This window comes from Solanum verrucosum, unplaced genomic scaffold, assembly GCF_900185275.1.
Source record: "Solanum verrucosum unplaced genomic scaffold, falcon-dt-bn FXZP01000208.1, whole genome shotgun sequence".
NCBI lineage: Eukaryota > Viridiplantae > Streptophyta > Magnoliopsida > Solanales > Solanaceae > Solanum > Solanum verrucosum.
In genome coordinates, this window is record NW_026020329.1 from 2,776,956 (window position 1) to 2,796,006 (window position 19,051).

A 19,051-nucleotide genomic window follows, 5' to 3' on the forward strand; every position below is an offset into this window, starting at 1 on the left:
AATTAAAAATAAATAAGGATGGGGGGCTAGGGTGAGGGGCTTATTAGGGTTTCATTTGATTCTCACATAACTTATAGTCTTATACCTTATTAGTTACGTGGAATCATAAGTATTTATATATCTTTAATTAGATGTATTGGGTTCGAGCTCAATACTCCATAGACCAAAAGTATTTAAAAAAATAAAAATAAAATACCATCAACTAAAATATGAAATAATTTTTTAAGAAAAGTTTTGTGATTTTCAATTTTTTATAAAGTTCAAAATTAGTGAATAATTTATGGGGTTTAAATTTTTTCTATAAAATTTTAAAATCAAGACGTGATTTATTGGGTTAATTCAAACTTTTATAAATACAAAATCAAGGAACAATAATCCAGGAGATTTAAGCATTTACAAATTCATACATAAATTTAAATAGAGCTATTTTTTATCCGAATTTTATGTTTTCATTAAAGTATAACTATTTTATTAGAGTTTTTTTTTTCTAAATTTTTACATTACTTAAACGGATGGAATTCAATTATAATTGCATTTTACGTCAAAAAGATTTTTTCATTGAGTAAAAGACTATGATAATAGGACCCTAGTTAAGTCTAGATAAGTCTCTGGGATTTCATCAAGTCATAGTCTAGGGAGGTACTTATGCCTTATCCCAAAATAATATATACACAAATTAAGTTATAAAAAGTATACACCAAATTTAAGATTTAAAATTTATATTATAAAGATATACATAAAAATGACTAGGTATATTAGAGACTTGATTAAAGACTTATAATTAATTTTATGTTAAATTAATAGTTTTTTATGATATAAATAATAATAAAAAATAATAAAAAAGTGATTTGGTGTTGATGAATGGTATCGCACTAAATTTGATATAATACTATCCACGAACTAAATTAGTGTTGCGTTGGAATCCCAAAACACTAAGTTTTACGCCAAAAAATTTTGATGTCAGAATTGATATTGAGTTGGAGATGGTCTATTGCTTACCATCTCCATCCCCTTTTTAAATCAATTATATTAGCGTATATTGTATCAACTATCAACGAAGAAGGCACGAAAAAAACTATATGTAGTATGTATATTAGCTTTGTTTGTATTGTGCATTTGCTACGAAACTCAAAATGTAACTATGATCCGATAAGTATTAAACTGGTGGAAAAAAAAGAAATTATAACATTTCATAGTTTTTTAATTAAAACACAAGTTGTGCATAGTAAATACAATTTTGACATTTATCAAGTTGAGTAACTTTTCCTACTTATTACTATAATTAAACAGACAAAAATAATATAATATTCTATCAATATTAAATTTAAGTTGAACTAATCAATGGTCACTCACAATTTTTTCTTTATATATACTTTTACCCTCTACCTATCTCTTTATCTCTTTTCTTTCTTCATCCTTCTTTCTTCTTAGCATTTTTCTCCAAAATTTGGCTAATTATATAGTCATAATTTTCAAAAAAGCTTGAAGTAATGGGAGAGGTTAATGGGTAAATACATCAATCATTCTAATATGAGGGGACAAAAAAGTTTTCTAATTTATTATGATAACATTTCGTAATATTATCGTTGTATTGGATAAAGTTCAGTTATTTTAGTACGAAAAATGTTATAACAAGTAATCAAAATATGTTCACATTTAATTTGCAGATTTAAGGGACATGATATGTTGGCACCCTTTACAGCGGGATGGCAAATTGATATGGGACCTTTAGTTATAGAAAGGGCTGAGGTTAGATATTTTCGTCACGAGCTTTAAGTTATATGTATCGTTAGTATAATAATTTTTTTTTAAGTGTTATATTTGTAATTTTTAAATTTTTTTTTGTGTACATTGTGTTTGGTTTTGCTCTGATTTTCTAATCGTAGTAGAAGAATAAAAGCGTTTTCGTAATTATTTTTTTAATTTTTCTGGAAAAAAAACATAAGTCTCTTTCGTATTAGGTTGTTCTCGTACAAAAATACAATAACATTTTCATAATATATAGGTCACTTGATCAAATCATATTAAATAATATGTCTTTTAGTATAATTATTTTTTGTCATCTGATTTATCGTCATGATGATGCGTAATTATCAACTTATATTTTATGCTTTGATAATTTCAATCCCAACATATTGTTGGTTATTTATAATTTTAAAAATAAGATAAATTATATATCATAACATGTAAGTATTTTTTATAATACGTAATAATGATATATATAACTTAAATTTTGTTGATCATTTACTTGAGAAATTTCAATTCCTTTATATATGTTTTAACATTTGTGTAATTTTTGTTATAGGGTTCTTATGTCTATGATATAAATGGGAAGAAGTATCTTGATTCTTTATCTGGTTTATGGTGCACATCATTAGGTACTTATTTTTTTGGTTATACTCTAAATATTTATTTATAATACATAGATGCCATTCTTATGAATTAATTTTTCCTATTGGCTAGTTATGTCTTTCATTTGATTCTGTTTTCTCTTTTGATTTATGGGGTTTTTCTTTAATTTGTGGAAGCAAATTTACACTCCTTTCATATATTTTTAGTTGTTATATTGCGCTTTTCAAAAGTTAATTTGACTAATTTTTAAAGTTAAATTAGATTATATTAATTCGATATTTTAAACAAAAAATTTAGATATTCAAAAATTATACGAAAAGTATTATAAAATGCAACTTTTTGTATATCAATGTGATAAAAAATATATCGTAAAATGTTAGTCAAAATTCTTGTCATTTGATTCTAAAAAAGAAAATCATAACAAATAAGAATAAACGAAATCGCAATGCAAGAGCATTTATTGGTTGTCACAATCTAGATATTCTCAAAAGATGCTGAGCATATTTTTATTTATTTTGAATAGCTAACCCTAATTGTCGTATTAATATAAAATATTTTTACTTTTACAATACCCATAATACTACTGTACATTATAAGTGTGAATGTTGGGAGCTTAGGGTCAGCTAATCAATTGATCGATTTGTCCTTTTTCTTAACTTTTTCTATTTATATATCGTATTTTATCTGTTTAAATTTATTTGTATTTTAATATTTTCTTTCTATATGTTATGTATTTACAAAAATAGTAGTAAGAATCAACTTAAAATATATAAATTTGATCAACACTCAAAATTTCACCCGTACTGCATATAATTGAGACTGGAAAAGTAACTTATATTATTTAAAAATTACATTAAGAGTACCGTAAATCACAATAATTAACAATTTAAAATTTTTGAAAACATATTAAAATGTGATTAATCCTCAAAATTTCACTTGTGCCATATAAATTGGGATAAAGCGAGTAACATATATTATTTGAAAATTACATTAAGAGTATCATTAATCACAACTTAAAGTATTTAAAAACATATTAAAAATTTGATCAACTCTCAAAATTGAACACGTGTCACATAATTTGGGACAAGAGACATAACATATATTATTTAAAAATTACGTACTTATAGTATTTTTATAAATATATCAAAATTTAATTAACTCTCAAAATATCACATATGCCATATATATTATTTGAAAAGTACGTTAAAAATATAATAAAAATAATCAACAATAAAAATATTTAAAAATTTAATTGACTCATCAAATCTCATGTGTATCACATAAATTAAAATAACTAAACTGATATATATTGGGCCTGAGTGAATTAGCACCTCATTCTACATGGGTGGACCAACCTAATAAATCTTTTCAACAATTATACTTATGGTGTGTTTGACAGAAAAAAACTTTAACTCAATATCCAACATTTTATAAAATTTAAAAATTATTTAAATTAAAGTAAGAGAAAAATATAAGAAAATAAAACATTTTTCTCTTTTAATTAATCTTTAATTTGATTGCTAGAAAATGACTTTTTTTTAAAAATAAAATAAAATAAATTCTTTCATGCTCTCTTTGATTCCCACGTGTTGAAAGCTATCTTTTGATGGATCCTTAAAGCTTGTGAAATTCTTAATTGAATTATGTTATATACTAATTAATTGTGTAAATAATATTTTTATACATTATACTTAGAAGATGACTTTCACGACATAAGAATATGACGTGATAATGAATAAAAATCCTTCATTTTTATTTAGATATTTCGAATTTAAATTCGAAAAAGGTAAAAACTTCTTACAATAAGAGTTTTTTCATTTTAATGAATCTTATGCGAACGAATCTGAATTATTGTAGGAGGGAGTGAGGCCCGTCTTATTGAAGCTGCAAATAAACAACTCAACACGTTGCCATTTTACCATTCATTTTGGAATCGTACCACAAAACCTTCTCTGGTATATATATGAGCAAATTTTTAGTTCAATAATATGGCAATTAATTTATTATTAGTATTACTCCTTCCATCTCAAAAATATTTATTTTGCTTCTCGAGAATCAAATTGTATCAATTTCTACGAACATTTTAAGTTTAAAATATTGAATAAATTCAATTTAATTAAATTATAATAATTTAATCAGTTTGATTCTTGAGGAGCAAAATGTGATAATTATTTTGGATAGAAGGAGAAGATTACTTATTGATTAATTAATTTTTTTTTTTTTTTTTGATATATATACAGGATCTTGCAAAGGAGCTCCTAGATATGTTTACTGCAAAAAAAATGGCAAAAGTTTTTTTCACAAATAGTGGATCAGAAGCTAATGACACTCAGGTTTGTTAATCATCGAGAAAATTTTAGAAATAGCAAAGATAATAAATATAATAAGACTCTATAGTCAGTGGCGGAGGGAGGATTTTCGTCAAGGGGGTTCAAAAAAAAAAATTAATCACATAAATAATATCCACAAATAAATTAAACGGGTCGAATCGGATATAAACGGGTCGGATTAAATTGTCGAATCAAGAAGAAAAGGGTTTTTTAATATTTGACTTTATAATTAGGGATTAAACTAATAAATCCTAAATTCCCAATCAGCGTTTAATTTTTTGGAACTAAACATCATTTTCTGATTGCATTATTATATTTTTAAATAAATTAAAATGCCTAAAATATAAGCTGATAAAAGAAATGCCTCTGCCCGGATTCGAACACGCGACCTCGCGTGCAGTAGAGTGAATTCCTGAACCCCCAACGCCACTGAGCTACGCCTTTGGTGTATGTTCAGGGGGTTCAGTACTATATATATACACATATATTAAAAATTTAATCTAATATATATAGTGTAATTTTTCAACAAAGGGGGTTCAGATGAACCCCCTTCGTCCTACGTAAATCCGCCCCTGTCTATAGTTATGTTTCGGTAATTGTGCTTTATAACTATAGTTCTGTCTGCTATGGAGGTTGTTGTTTGTATATTTCGTTTATTCGTTTGTATATTTCACTTGTGCATTTGCTATGGAGGTTGTTGTTTGTATATTTTGTTTATTCGTTTGTATATTTCACTTGTCCATTTGTATATTTTGCTTGCAAATATACAAATAGGGTAAGTATATACAAATGAAGGTTGTGGTTTGTATATTTCGCTTGCCCATTGGGTAAGTATATACAAATCTATATTTATACATTTAGGAATTTTTGAGAATTCCGTTTATATATTTCTCTTGCCAATATAATTTACTATGAATTTTTCATAAATCATATTCAAATAACTAGTGTAAGCATACACAAATTCTGAATTTTTACAATAAAAAATTGAATTATTCAAATTCTGAGTTTATATAATCAGGGACCGAATTATACAAATTATGATTTATACCATTAGAAAACCGAATAGCAAAATTTCACGAAATTATAGCTACGGATTAAAAATATTATGTAATTTGATTTGTTATGACATGATATTTATTATTTATTTTAATTATTATTAAATAAGTAACCTTTGACTTTACATGTTAATTATATATCTGTAGGTGAAGTTGGTGTGGTATTACAACAATGCCCTTGGAAGGCCAAACAAAAAGAAAATTATTGCTCAAGAAAACTCGTAATCTTTTTTTTTTTTTAATTTATTTTTTTAATATGCTTTTTTGTTTTTAATTAAATTTGGCTGACACAATATTCTTCAAACAGATACCATGGTTCCACTTACCTGACTGCTGGTCTCTCTGGGTAATATACTGTCGATTTTTATTTTCTATAGCGATATTTGATTAAACATAAAATTTAAATAAAAAATAATATTTTTTTATATATTCAATTTTTAAAAAAATTATAATTTTAAACAAATCATAATCATTTTTTTTATAAATAAATTAAAATTAAAGAGTTTTCAAATATATAAAATTTATCATTTTTCTAAAGTAGATTGAAAAAAAAAACATCGTATAAAAATGGTAATATTTGTTTTCAACAGGAGTGAAAATTTTCAGGTGAAAATATAATTCTTTTTATCTATTTAAATTTAGATAGATTATGTAGTACCTTTTAACTCAATCTATTTTAATCATTAGAGGATCTAAAGAATCAAAAAGGTATTTATCTAAATCCTTTCGATACAAAATAGTATCATGTATAAGGTATATTTTATATATATATATATATAATTTTTTAAAATATCTTAAATAATAGGCACAATGTTAACTCAACTCTGTAGTCTAGGACATTGAAATGCACCCCAGCATTCAATATTCAATTTTCATCAGCTATAATATTTTGAACCTCATGAGTAAAAAATCTCCACCGTTAATTTCAATTCAAATAACTTTTAAATATGTTAAATTCAATTTATTTTAATCCGTTCATAGTTAACCCAATCTCATTCAACTTTTTTTTTTTAGGCTTCCTGTACTACATCAAAAATTTGATTTGCCACCTCCACGTATTTTGCACACTCAGTGCCCTCATTATTGGAGCAATCACTTGCCTGGTATACTTTTATTTATTTTCTCTTCTTATTGTATAAGATATAATATTGATCTTATATTATATGGTCTAAAATATAATATGTATGTCAGGTGAGACAGAAGAGGAGTTCTCAACTAGGTTGGCAAATAATTTGGAAAATCTTATACTCAAAGAAGGGCCTGAAACAGTAATTTCCATCTACTTTTATTAACTTATTATAATGTTTGTTTTTCTATCGTAAAGTAAGATATGCGCATATCTTATCTTTACTTTCGTGAGGTCAAGAAACTATAGACCCTCAATCAAGAAAATCATTTTTTAGAAAATAGTTTGAAAAAGAAATGGAAGAGTAAAATTTATGATAAAAATATTGAAGAAGAAAAATACCGACGGATCAATAAATATTAAAGATAATCAAAGTAGGAGAAATACAGTAGTAATGATATCGAAGAATATGAAAATACTAACATAATTGTAATAATATTGATAAGATTACAGATAGATGCTCCAAACTAGAACGCTGCCCTATAACTGTTAAGAAAGACAATGCTTTACTATCTACTAATCGTCCTACCTAGCTCTATCTCTCCTCAAATGTACCACCGTCAACCTCTCGAACCTCTTCATCACTGTCATCTATGCTCATCCTTGCTTCTTATTTCCAAACTATCTTAGTTTTGCTTCCCGCATAATGCCTGCACCTTACCCTACATATTTTTGTTCCTAATTTCTTTCTTCTCTCTTTTAGTATGTCCTCATATCCATTCAAGCATTCAAAATTAGTAAACTTTTTAGTATATATATAAAATTTAAGTAAATTTTTTATTGAATTTACGTGAATTCATACCCAACGTAACTCTCTAAATCCGCTCATAGATATTTTATCTTATTACTTTATTACTTATTGATCAGGTAGCTGCTTTCATTGCGGAACCAGTCATGGGAGGAGCAGGTGTCATAGTTCCTCCGGCTACCTATTTTGATAAGGTTCTGATCTATTACCGTCTCTATCTCAATTTATGTAATGATATTTAATTAAATATAAAGTTTAAGTAAAAAAAAGAAAATTTCAAAAATATGTTATAAATATATTTATGAAATTATTATTCATCTCATTGAGGATAAGATAGACATTTTAAAGTTACAATATTACTAAATATATAAAAATAACATTTATTTTTGGGAAATGGTACTTCTTTCTATTTCCATGCCCAAATTAAAATTCTAACTCCCTCTTCGTCTCATTTTTCTTGTAAAATACTTCCTACATTATATCTTTGTAAATAACTATAAGAGCATTTTAGTTATTTAATATTCATTTTAACTTTTAAAAAAAATGTTGATTTGAATTGACAAAAATAACTCCTTCCTATTTATTTTTAGATCCAAGTTGTTTTAAAGAAGTATGACATTCTCTTTATCGCGGATGAGGTGATATGTGGATTTGGAAGACTTGGGACAATGTTTGGCTGTGATAAGTACAACATTAAACCTGATCTTGTCTCTTTGGCAAAGGTAAGTTGAACAACTATAGCTTGAATTTAATTTATACACACTGATAATATTAATTATCTTTTTACATTATTAATATATTTTAAATATGTTATAACGAAATACATAATAATATTTTTAAGTAATCAAATTAATTAGGGACATAAATTGAATATCCTAATAGTGAAAATACTTTTGTGATAACAGATTAGTTATCCATTTTACTAAATTACCAATTAATACTTATTATTAAGAGATGTATATGTACTTATCTAATAAGCTACTTAGTATGATTATGTAGCATTTGTTTATATTGTTAGTACATAAACTTAAACTCGAGTTAAAAATGTGCACCAATAATATCGATAATATTTATGTAATCAGATCACTTCAGCTTTTGAATTTTTTTTACATTTGTCTCTCTTAACTGTTTTTAGGCTCTTTCTGGTGGATATGTACCAATTGGTGCTGTGCTTGTAAGCCCTGAAATTTCCAATGTCATACTTTCTGAAAGCAACAAAATTGGTGAGTATACTATATTAGTGTGATTGTATATTTTGTTAACCTAATTTTTCAAAGTTTTTTAATTTTATTATATTTTTTTGTGTTCATTTATTTATATAATAATTGTTTTTTTTTTTGCAACTAGGTGTTTTTTGCCATGGATTTACTTATTCTGGGCATCCTGTTGCGTGCGCGGTTGCGTTGGAAGCCCTAAAAATCTATAAGTATGTAACTTTTTATCTATTGATTTATATAAAAAATATGTTATAATTTAAACTTTTTTCGAAAATAAATTTCCATTGAACTGTAATATACATTATCAAGGTCTTATCCCACTTATGATTTGATTGTTTTGAATATTTTTTATATCGTTGATATTATTAAAATATTTAAATAATTATTATTTTTTTCAGAGAAAGAAATATTCTTGAGGTAGTGAACAAACTATCATCAAAGTTCCAAGAAGGCTTGAAAGCATTTGCCGATAGTCCCATTATTGGGGAGGTAAAATACACTTTTTATACATTTAAGTTATATACATCGATGTTTTGCTTATTATTATTGATATCTTAATTTTCTATAACAGATTATTTATCATTTATTTTGTGTTAGCCCTTATCATCAATGATTCAACGCTATTAAATAGTATTACCTGCAATTAACTTTTAACTTTTATGTTATGTTGTAATCAAAATTTTCATTAGAAAAATTAAAATATAAAAAAGTAAATATTCAATATGTAGTATGTATACATAAAAAACATATTAACCTATCTATATAGTAAAATTTACCAAGAAAAGAGTGTTACGATTTGACTCCCCTCATGCAAGAATATGCTTCATCCCTAATTGATTTGATTAGATAAATATCTTCCGTACCATTAATGCAGAAAACTTAACCTAATATTGTTATTCACTTTTTTTTTTTTTTATACAGATAAGGGGAACCGGTTTGGTACTTTCTACGGACTTTGTAAATAACAAATCTCCTAATGATCCATTTCCATATGATTGGGGTAAGTTTTTTTTCTTTTTTTCTTGTTGCTTTTTCAAATTAAGTTAAAATCTAAAGTTCGATTATATTTTACAAATTATTTAATTGTTCATTCTTTGGTTAATTAAGGTGTTGGTACATATTTTGGAGCACAATGTCAAAAGTATGGAATGTTGGTAAGTTTTTCTGGTGATCACGTAAATATGGCTCCTCCATTCAGCATGACTCTTGAAGAACTTGATGAGGTAATAAAAATCACTTTTTATTTATTAGAAATATTCTAAGATATTTTTTGAGTATGCAATGTGCCTTTGAGTCGAGGGTCTTATAAGAAAATAACTTCTCTATTTGTATAAAGTATAGTAATAAGATTTGTGTACATTATGAAAATTACACTAGATATGTTGTTATTATTATTGTTTTGAATAAACAATATCTAGCGATTCCTCTTTTTGTTTGCCTATGAAGTTGTGGAAGTAAATAAATTAAGAACTCTTTTATTTGAACCGAATATTTACACCAAGTCATACTTAATTAGAATAGACATTCATTTCATATAAATTGAAATACAATTAAATTCATTATCATTTTTTTTTTTTTTTTTTTTTGCAGATGATAAGCATATATAAGAAAGCATTGAAGGACACTGAGAAGAGAGTAGAAGAACTTAAGGCTATGAAGAAGTAAAAAGTCATGGCAAAAGGTTGATGATCCTAAGAAAGAAAAGTGAGGAAAAAGGATCATTTTTAGTTTCAATAAAACTGTCTTCTTGTAGTTTGTTTTGGATGGTTGTCAATCGTAATAAATCGAATAATATCGTATTGCTTTTCATAAAAAGAATGGTTAAAATACTTAAATTCCTATTATGTGACATTGAAACGCTGATAAATAATGAGCATATGAGTTCCACGATTGTGTCCACAAATCGTGGTACTAATTCACAACTCGTATGGAAAAAAACTTACAACCTAGGTAAAAATAATAGTCCAAGAAAGTATGGAAATTGTCTTTGGTGTGAATACTTCTGGAGTGGATGTCAGTGTTTGAAACTATGTCTCAAGTGGGCATCGAGGTGAATCCAGGATTTGAAGACGACATGTGCATCAACGATTAATGCACATTAGTTAAAGTATATATTACCAAATATCGATTCATATGATAATTTTATTAAACATAAAAATATAAACTATTGTATTAATGTATAAATATAAATTAAATGACTCTTTTAAATAAAGTTTGCTTTATGGAGTGATGATTTTAAATTTCACTTTGCACCATGAGGTCGCAAGTACGAAACTAGTCATCGAAAAAAAAAGAAAAATAGCAAATGAGATTCAAACCCAGTCCCTCGCGTAAAGAAATTCATCGTCTAAACTAGCAAGCCTAATAATATATATATATATATATATATATATATATATATATAAACATAATTTTCTAAAGTTAACGGGTGCACGCGCACCCTCAAGGGCATACATGAGTCCGCCTCTCAGTGGGAACAACCACTAACATCTCCATCTAGTCGCAATCATAATTGTCATATACGCTGGAAATGAAAGCTCTCACTCTTGATGAGTCAAATTTAAAACTTTGCCTCAAAAATTCACAAAAGGTAGAGTAGGATCAATGACGTAAAGGTAAGTTCTAATTTTTCCTTTTAACTTACTTTTTCCAATGATTATGATGAAAATCGCCCTATGTCGCCTCTGCACTTCCCCAAAACGTCTTAGTTGATTATGGACAGTTTTTGGTTGTTTTATGTACTTTTAACGACCAATCCCACTATAGTGGTGGCATTGTATAGTGGGATATATTCTGGTTTAGAGGGAATTAGTTTGGGCCACCGTAGCGGCATGCGCCCTCGCTGCAGCGGCTTGCATGAGGCAGAACCTCAAAAATCCTTCAAAAATAGCTCATTTCTCCACACACCTCCGAACCTTAACGTTCTTAAGTAACCCATTCATGTCAAGTTCTATATCGAGAGTTCTACTTATCCAAATTCATTTCTGACAAGTCCTACAAACTCCTTAATGTCTTAGCAATAACGAAATTAGACTTTACTTAGATGTTTCCCCAATCCTTTCCCCGGATCTCTTGATCAAATCTTACCTCACTCAGATTTCGTCCAAGCTAGCTAGTCTAGCCTAACATTTATAACTCTTCAAATCAAGCTTTTCTCCCTCATTTTCTATCACTAATGACTCACCCATTCGTTACAGTACAAAGGCCTCTTAGATAATTGTAATATAATTTGAATTCAATATTATACATTGTTGTGAATTCGATAGTTGTTATTATAGAACAAGTATACTACATTTCTAATAACGTAAACTAATTTAAATACTACTTGAATATTTGAAATTCACAATAATACTTATAATATATTTGTATTAAAAATGTGTTAGTTATATATTCACCACGTGCATTGAAACATATATACCTATAATATGTAATTATGTATAATATATTGAATTCAAAATGTATGACCTTTTTTTTATTTTGCTCTTCTTGATAACGATGTTAAAAATATATTACACCCGAATTTTAAAAATTCAAATACTATTCAAATTAGTTGATGTGTTATTACATTAAGATCATGTTAGAAATGTGTTATAAATGTAAGAGAAAATACATAAAAACACTCTCGAACTTGGCAGCAAAACTTACTTTAACACTTTAACTTTACGAGTAATTATTTACCCCCCTAAACTTAATTCAAGTGAATTTAATATCACCTTACACATACAATACCAGTTTCATACCTATGGGTGAAATGCACGCGAGCCACTTAAGCGCCACCTCTATGCCACATCGATGACACGTCAGATAATTGAAAAAAAAATACTTCTTCTTTATTTTTACTTCCCCACGTTTTTTAAAAGTTTTGTTTCACTATTCACCCATCCTCTTCATTATTTCATATGGGTTAAGTTCTTAACATCTAAAATTTCACTCTGACCAATTCATCCTATTTTTCATTACTTTGTAATTATTTATTATTACTTCCATCAATCACCATACTTTCTTTTTTTAGCTAAGTGAAACTATCAACTTATATCAACAATTGACGCTTTTAAATTTGTGCAAAATCAGTGTGCTTAATTTTTTTAGATCTGTTGTTAATTTTCGTGTTTAACTGCCTAATGCATATCCAGGTTTAGAATAAGTAATGTTTAAAGTTAGATGATTAATTATTTTTTAAGGTTCTGACACTTTGTTAATTCTTTATTAATCAAATCATGGTTGAATTATTTTAGAGATTTGCTGTTTTGATTTGAAACTTTCTCTTTTATTATAAACTACTTAGAAGAAGGAGAAAATCGAAGATATAGGATGAAGAAACAAATAGAGGAACAAGAGGAGAGGTGTGGAGGCTGTGAGGAAGAAGAAAAGAAATTGGTTGGGTTTGGGGTAATGGGCGTAAGGAAGAAGAAGAAGAAATGGAAAAAACTGTATTGGCTGAAAAGAAAAAAGAAAAAGGGTCCCATTTAATTTTTTTTCTTTATTTACGCGCTGATATTGTTATAATTTTCCACGTCAGCCATTCGAGTGATATAAAATTCACTTGTAATAAGATAAGGGGTAAATAATTACCCGTAAAGTTAAAGTATTAAAATAAGTTTTACTGTCAAGTTCAAATGTGTTTTTATGTATTTTCCCTAAATGTAATTCGCTATTTCTCATGAGAAAAATAAGACTAATATGTGTAATAGTAAAATATGTACTATAACTCGTACGTTAGACTATATAATATATGCTCCAAATTATAGCTACTTATAAAATTTCTCCAAAAATTAAAAAATAATTCATTTAAAAAACAAAACGTGCAATTTTATGTCTAAAAATCCCTAATCTCAAAATTAATTCGAATGATCGACTCGAATCAACCCGTATAAGAACTGTCATTGTTGACACAAGCATAGATGGTAATCGTGTGTTACGTCCTCAGGCTTCATCATTGATGACTTATTTAAAGGATAAAACGTACAATTTTATGGCTAAAAGATCCATACCCATAGGAAAAAAGTCCAAACCGTGACCCGACCCGACCCGACCCGAATTGCCATTGTTGACACAGGAAGTGATGGTAATCAGTGTGTTGCATCTTTCACGCTTCATCAATGAGAACCCATTTGTCTACCTGCTGTGGCCTTCTCTTCAACACTTTCCCACTAACTTCTCCGCTCAGTAGACTAACAATGGCAAGAAGCAATACATCAAAGCCTAAAGTCGACAAACTGCAACAGCTACTTCATTCTGACCCTTCTGGTAAAACCCCCCTTCTTCTTTTTTTCAAGAAAAGTTGAATCTTTTTATCTCAAATACAAATTTGATTATCTGTAATGATAGGTGGTTGGGATAAATGTTGGGAGAAAGGAATGACACCTTGGGATTTGGGTCAGCCTACCCCAATTCTTGTTCATCTTCATCAAACAGGTACCCTTCCTAAAGGCAGGGCTCTGATCCCTGGTTGTGGCAGTGTAAGTGTCCTGTAAAAGCCCTTTGGGGCAATTTTATTGTTATACTTGATGATTTGGCTTATAAGAAAAAAAAATAGGGTTATCTGCAATTTAGCTTACTGGTAATGTCCAGATATTGAGAGGTTAGCGCGGTAGCTCCCAAGGGTGTGGCCTAGTGCTCAATGAAGTGGTTGAGAGTCATCGGAGACGAAAAAATACTAGATGATTTTTGGCATTTGTCGTAACCTTGGTTGACAAAGTTACCTGGTAGTTGTTGTTGGGAGGGGGCATATATCCTGTGGAATTAGTTGAGATGCGCGAAGCTAGTCTGAACACCAGGTTCACAAAACAAAAGAAAAGAATTTGAGAGGTTTTCCATAATTATGGAATGAAAGTCAAGTAGAATGTTTTCTTCTAATCAATACACATCATGAGCTCAGCCACTAGGCTAGTGTAATCCCACAAGTGGATTTGAGGAGGGTGGTGTGTATGCGGACCTTACCCCTAAGTTGTGAAGCTAGAGAGGTTGTTTCCGTCTTTCCGATAGATCCTCGGAAACACGCCATGAGATCAACCATGTATTTTTGTATGCAAGAAATGAGTCCAATATTGTCATCAGAAGGATATTATACACCCAAATATTCATGGGTATAATCATCCGATTTAGTCTTTCAGTTTTTCCTTTTGTTTCATCACACGCAGAACCACCTTGTTGTACTGCTTAATTGCACGAAAAGCTTATTTTCTTTCTTTTTACTGTTCTGGTACTGTTTCTTTTTGATTAGTTGAAGTATATGTTGTGACAGGGTCATGATGTGGTGGCAATTGCTAGCCCTGAACGCTTTGTTGTTGGCTTGGATGTATCAGAAAATGCTATTAAGCAAGCTACAAAAGTAAGAGCTAATACTTTTGTTTTCCTTGATTTGGTTCTCCAAAGTTTCAAAGATTTATGTTACAAGACTGCAATATTATGCAACCTCTCTGCTTAGTCTTCAGTACTTACCTGCCTTTTGAGGTATAGTTTACTTTTCAATGCAATGTGCAGTGGAAACTAAATGATTTCAAGACTGTTTTTGCCATAGGTGCATCTTTGGCTAAAAATTTCCCTTCTGCAAACAAGCATTTGAATGAACATCTCTTAAAAGATTATGTTGGAAGTCTGTTTCTCATGGACTAAAAGAGATATGGCATATGGCATTTGTCAGAATCCAATTAGGAAGGCGTTAGGTCTGTAACCATTTGAGACAATATGGTGGGAACAATTTCTAGGAGATTGGGTGATGGAAGGTGTAATTCATCTTTAATGGGAAATGTCCTTCTGATTGTATACCTTTATGTTTTCTTTGTTGCTCAACACGGTGGGGAGGTGATGTTTGAGGGTAATGCTTTCTAGGAGACACCATTGTGGTGTAAGGAAGGAGCTTTGTTTAGGTAATTTGGCATGTTCTATAATCGATTGTAGGAAGAGGAGTATCGGATCCTTGAGAGCCAAATGTTATGTAATAGAAACTGACCGGGAGCTAGAAGTAGCCAGCTACAGATTCTGAATGAAACTCAAATTTTCTATTGCATGTATATTTTTATTACATTCTCTTTTGTTTTATTGGGTGGATAATTTTTTACACTCTTCGATCACTTAGCTATGTCTTTCTCAGTTTGGTTGTTGATTGTGTTCCTTTATGAAAATCGTGAATTTTGATCTTGGGTGTTTCACCTTTTTGTCCAGAATTTTGAGTGACACAGAAGCTCAATTATGCGACTGACATTTAATATTTCTATTGTCATTATGGTCAAAGAAATGCAATTCAGAGTAGCACTCTAGCCAACACAAACGTTTATGTTTCATTAGTTGTCTGTTGTTCTTGAGGACCCTTTTCAATTCTTAGTTCTAACTTCTTGAATTGGTTCAGAGGACAGGTTTATAGTAGTAATTTGTTGGTTTAGTTCATACATTCTGATGCTTTCTCAAAGTATCTACACATTTTTTTGCACAAGGTAGCTGTTTTCATCATCAAAAAGTGCGGAGAATTTTGCTTTCCTAGAGGCAGATTTCTTCTCCTGGCGTCCCACTCAATTGTTTGATCTTATCTTTGACTACACGTAAGATTGGCATGACCATGTGTTTTCTTATCTTACGAAATGACCAGTTGTGTGACAGCATTACTTTCAAATTGGCAGTTTCTTTTGTGCCATTGAGCCAGAGATGAGATCACGATGGGCCAGTAAAATTCGAGATCTTCTAAAACCAGATGGGGAGCTTATAACACTGATTTTTCCGGTTTGTCAATAGTTCTTTTGCCGTTAACTTTCTTCCCTTATCGTTTACAACTTGTGATCATTTAAATTCTTCCAATATCATAGGAAGTTTTATGTTATGCTCATGTAATAGATATAATAGAGGATCCGTTAGTTTTCCAAGTGAGTATCCTACAGGATATCAATGAAATTGTCAGTCTTAATGTTTTTGCTGTACCAATTGAAACGTCAGTTACATGTCCTCTTTACCGCAAAGGTGAAGGGGGGAAAGATAGTTGTGTTGCACGTCACACCTACTATATGCTAAACAGACTGGTAGCTCACTGTAATAATTGGCCATGAGTTGGTAGATTGGCTATTCTTGACATTATTTCCTTTTATTTCTTGGTTTTGAGATTCTTGTTGTTTCTCAGATAAGTGACCATGAAGGCGGGCCTCCATATAAAGTATCAGTTTCCAAGTAATCTCTATTTTCTTCTAGTCTATTTCTAGATATGCTCCCCTCAAAGACTTCTCATCTTGTAGCAATAATGTCGTTGAATTTCAGCTAGCTTCTTTCTTGAGTTCATTGATACGAATGACTAACTTTTACAATTTCTCTGACTAGTTATGAAGAAGTCTTGCATCCGATGGGGATCAGGGCAGAGTCGATTGTGGAGAATCACTTGGCTATTCCACCGCGGAGAGTGAGTAAATTTGCTTAATGTTAGGCAGTGACACTTGCATATTTCCTTTACTGGGATATTGTGTATATCAATTTCTCCCTTTGCTAGGAGTCTTAAGTACAATGCTTTTCTTGTTGTCTTTGCAGGGAAGAGAAAAGCTGGGAAGGTGGAAGAGATCAATATGCAAGTCCTTGCTCTGAATATCATTTCACCTTGCAGTGGCATACACAAGATTTTCTATATGTGATATCGACATTTAAAGGAAGTGAACAAATAACAAATCATTACTAATCAAACACAACTCATGTGTAAATTACTATAATTCTCCTCAGCGAGTTTTCATATTATGAAACATATTTATGATTGCCTCATCAGAAATAGTATTTATTGAATGCTTCTTTTTCTGTATAAGCTCTTTCAATTGCAGCTGTAGATTTCCTGAATGAGTTTTCATATTTGTATCTGTATTCAAGGTACCAAACAACAACTTAAAATCTCATCATTCATTTGAGTATGTAAATTAATCTTTATCAACCTGAGACCTAATCCAAACTTAGGACTCGACCCCGACCTCAACTTGGAACTTGACCCTTAACTCGACCTTGGACTAACCCTAAATTGAGACTTGACCAACAACCTCGACCTGAGATCCAAACACCGATCTCAACCTCAATCCAGACTCGAGGTTGAGTTTTGTATTAGGGTCATAGTTGAATCCTTAGTTAGGGTTGAGTCCCACAATTCGGGGTTATAGTAGAGTCTTAGGCCGATGTTGGATTTTGGTCCTGTATAATGTACAGAGTCAGGATTTTGTCGTGGGTTGAGTCCCGAGCTAAAGTTAAGTCTTGAATCAGGATTAGGGTCGGGGTCGAGTTGTCGAGGCATGGGTAGAGGGAGGAACGAGTGGTATAGGCCTTTGCAGAAGGTTGGGGTGGGGTATCGAGGGCAGGGTGGGCCGCGTGGTGAGGTGGTAGGTCGAGGGGCATTGGGGGCCGGGGAAATGTGGCGTTTGGATGTGGATTAGTCTATTAGATGGTGTTAGTGGGGTGGAGAGGTTGAAAGAGAGTTTCTCATACTTTTGGTAGAAAAGTCATTTTTTTTTCTTAAATGGGAGGAAAATAAATTTATTTGAAAAATATTTCTCAAATCGTTTTAGCCAACTAAACATGAAAAAATACGTTGGAAATAAACATCATCTATTTTTCTTCATACCAAGCACCCCCCTAATGTTCATTATTTTAAAGTTAGGTTAATACCTATATGGATACTCACATGATTTTAGTTTTTCTTCCTCTCTTCTTCTGTATTATATTTTCGAAAATAGATAAAAGTAAATGTCAATAGATAATTAAATAGCAAAGTTAAGGAATCGAATTTACCAAATATCTATGTAGTATGCACGTTGAAGTTTATTATTTTTCAAAAAATAATCTTTGTGGTGAACCTCTTTCCTTATTATAATTAATTACATCTATTGGGAAAAAAACATGCCCTCCAATGTTCCAAGATTTAACAACATTAGTATCCATTGTCTATTATTTTTATTTTGGAAAAAATATTCAACATGATTTCTATTTAAGTCTTCCAAAATTAACTAATTCAACACAAAGAACATAAGGTATAAAATAAACAATAAATATATAAAAGAGAAATTTTCAAAGGAAGAACAGTCAAATATCATGGAGAGTAGTGATAACCATGATGATATGTATAGACCAAAGACACAAGAGCTAGTTGTAGTTTTTTAAAAAAATTTATTTTGTAAAGTAATTTTTCAAAAGAAGAGTGGGACAATTGAATATTCTTTCACAACTTGAGTATAAAGAATCTTGTTATTGTAAATACAAATGTTTTATTAAGGTTT

At 29.8% G+C, this 19,051-nt stretch overlaps 2 protein-coding genes across 2 annotated transcripts; both read left to right on the forward strand.

The window, feature by feature from the left end:
* Window positions 1–1,443: 1,443 nt before the first annotated feature.
* Window positions 1,444–10,502, forward strand: LOC125835994 (gamma aminobutyrate transaminase 2-like). Its single transcript, XM_049515088.1, has 17 exons — window positions 1,444–1,507; window positions 1,668–1,749; window positions 2,306–2,378; window positions 4,210–4,307; window positions 4,593–4,685; window positions 5,885–5,958; window positions 6,045–6,083; window positions 6,752–6,840; window positions 6,929–7,005; window positions 7,731–7,805; window positions 8,202–8,333; window positions 8,747–8,834; window positions 8,959–9,037; window positions 9,227–9,317; window positions 9,750–9,828; window positions 9,936–10,051; window positions 10,419–10,502. Exons 1-17 carry the CDS (start codon window positions 1,491–1,493, stop codon window positions 10,491–10,493), a joined length of 1,377 nt encoding a protein of 458 aa, XP_049371045.1. The 5' UTR covers window positions 1,444–1,490; the 3' UTR covers window positions 10,494–10,502.
* A 3,241-nt stretch (window positions 10,503–13,743) lies between these two features.
* On the forward strand, window positions 13,744–17,577 carry LOC125836005 (thiocyanate methyltransferase 1). The gene is made up of 8 exons (XM_049515098.1): window positions 13,744–14,075; window positions 14,157–14,287; window positions 15,073–15,159; window positions 16,266–16,366; window positions 16,445–16,544; window positions 16,936–16,982; window positions 17,130–17,208; window positions 17,334–17,577. The coding sequence occupies exons 1-8, from the start codon at window positions 13,928–13,930 to the stop codon at window positions 17,385–17,387; spliced, it is 747 nt and encodes a 248-aa protein (XP_049371055.1). The 5' UTR covers window positions 13,744–13,927; the 3' UTR covers window positions 17,388–17,577.
* The last annotated feature ends 1,474 nt before the right edge of the window (window positions 17,578–19,051 follow it).

Bases quoted from the DNA above. Each gene is read 5' to 3' on its own strand.
- LOC125835994 (XM_049515088.1), top strand. The intron at 5,959-6,044 runs GTAATCTTTTTT...TTCTTCAAACAG, and splicing joins ATTATTGCTCAAGAAAACTC to ATACCATGGTTCCACTTACC. The intron at 9,318-9,749 runs GTAAAATACACT...TTTTTTATACAG, and splicing joins ATAGTCCCATTATTGGGGAG to ATAAGGGGAACCGGTTTGGT.
- LOC125836005 (XM_049515098.1), top strand. From the start codon at position 13,928: ATGAGAACCCATTTGTCTACCTGCTGTGGCCTTCTCTTCAACACTTTC. The intron at 14,076-14,156 runs GTAAAACCCCCC...CTGTAATGATAG, and splicing joins ACTTCATTCTGACCCTTCTG to GTGGTTGGGATAAATGTTGG. The intron at 16,545-16,935 runs GTTTGTCAATAG...GTTGTTTCTCAG, and splicing joins TTATAACACTGATTTTTCCG to ATAAGTGACCATGAAGGCGG.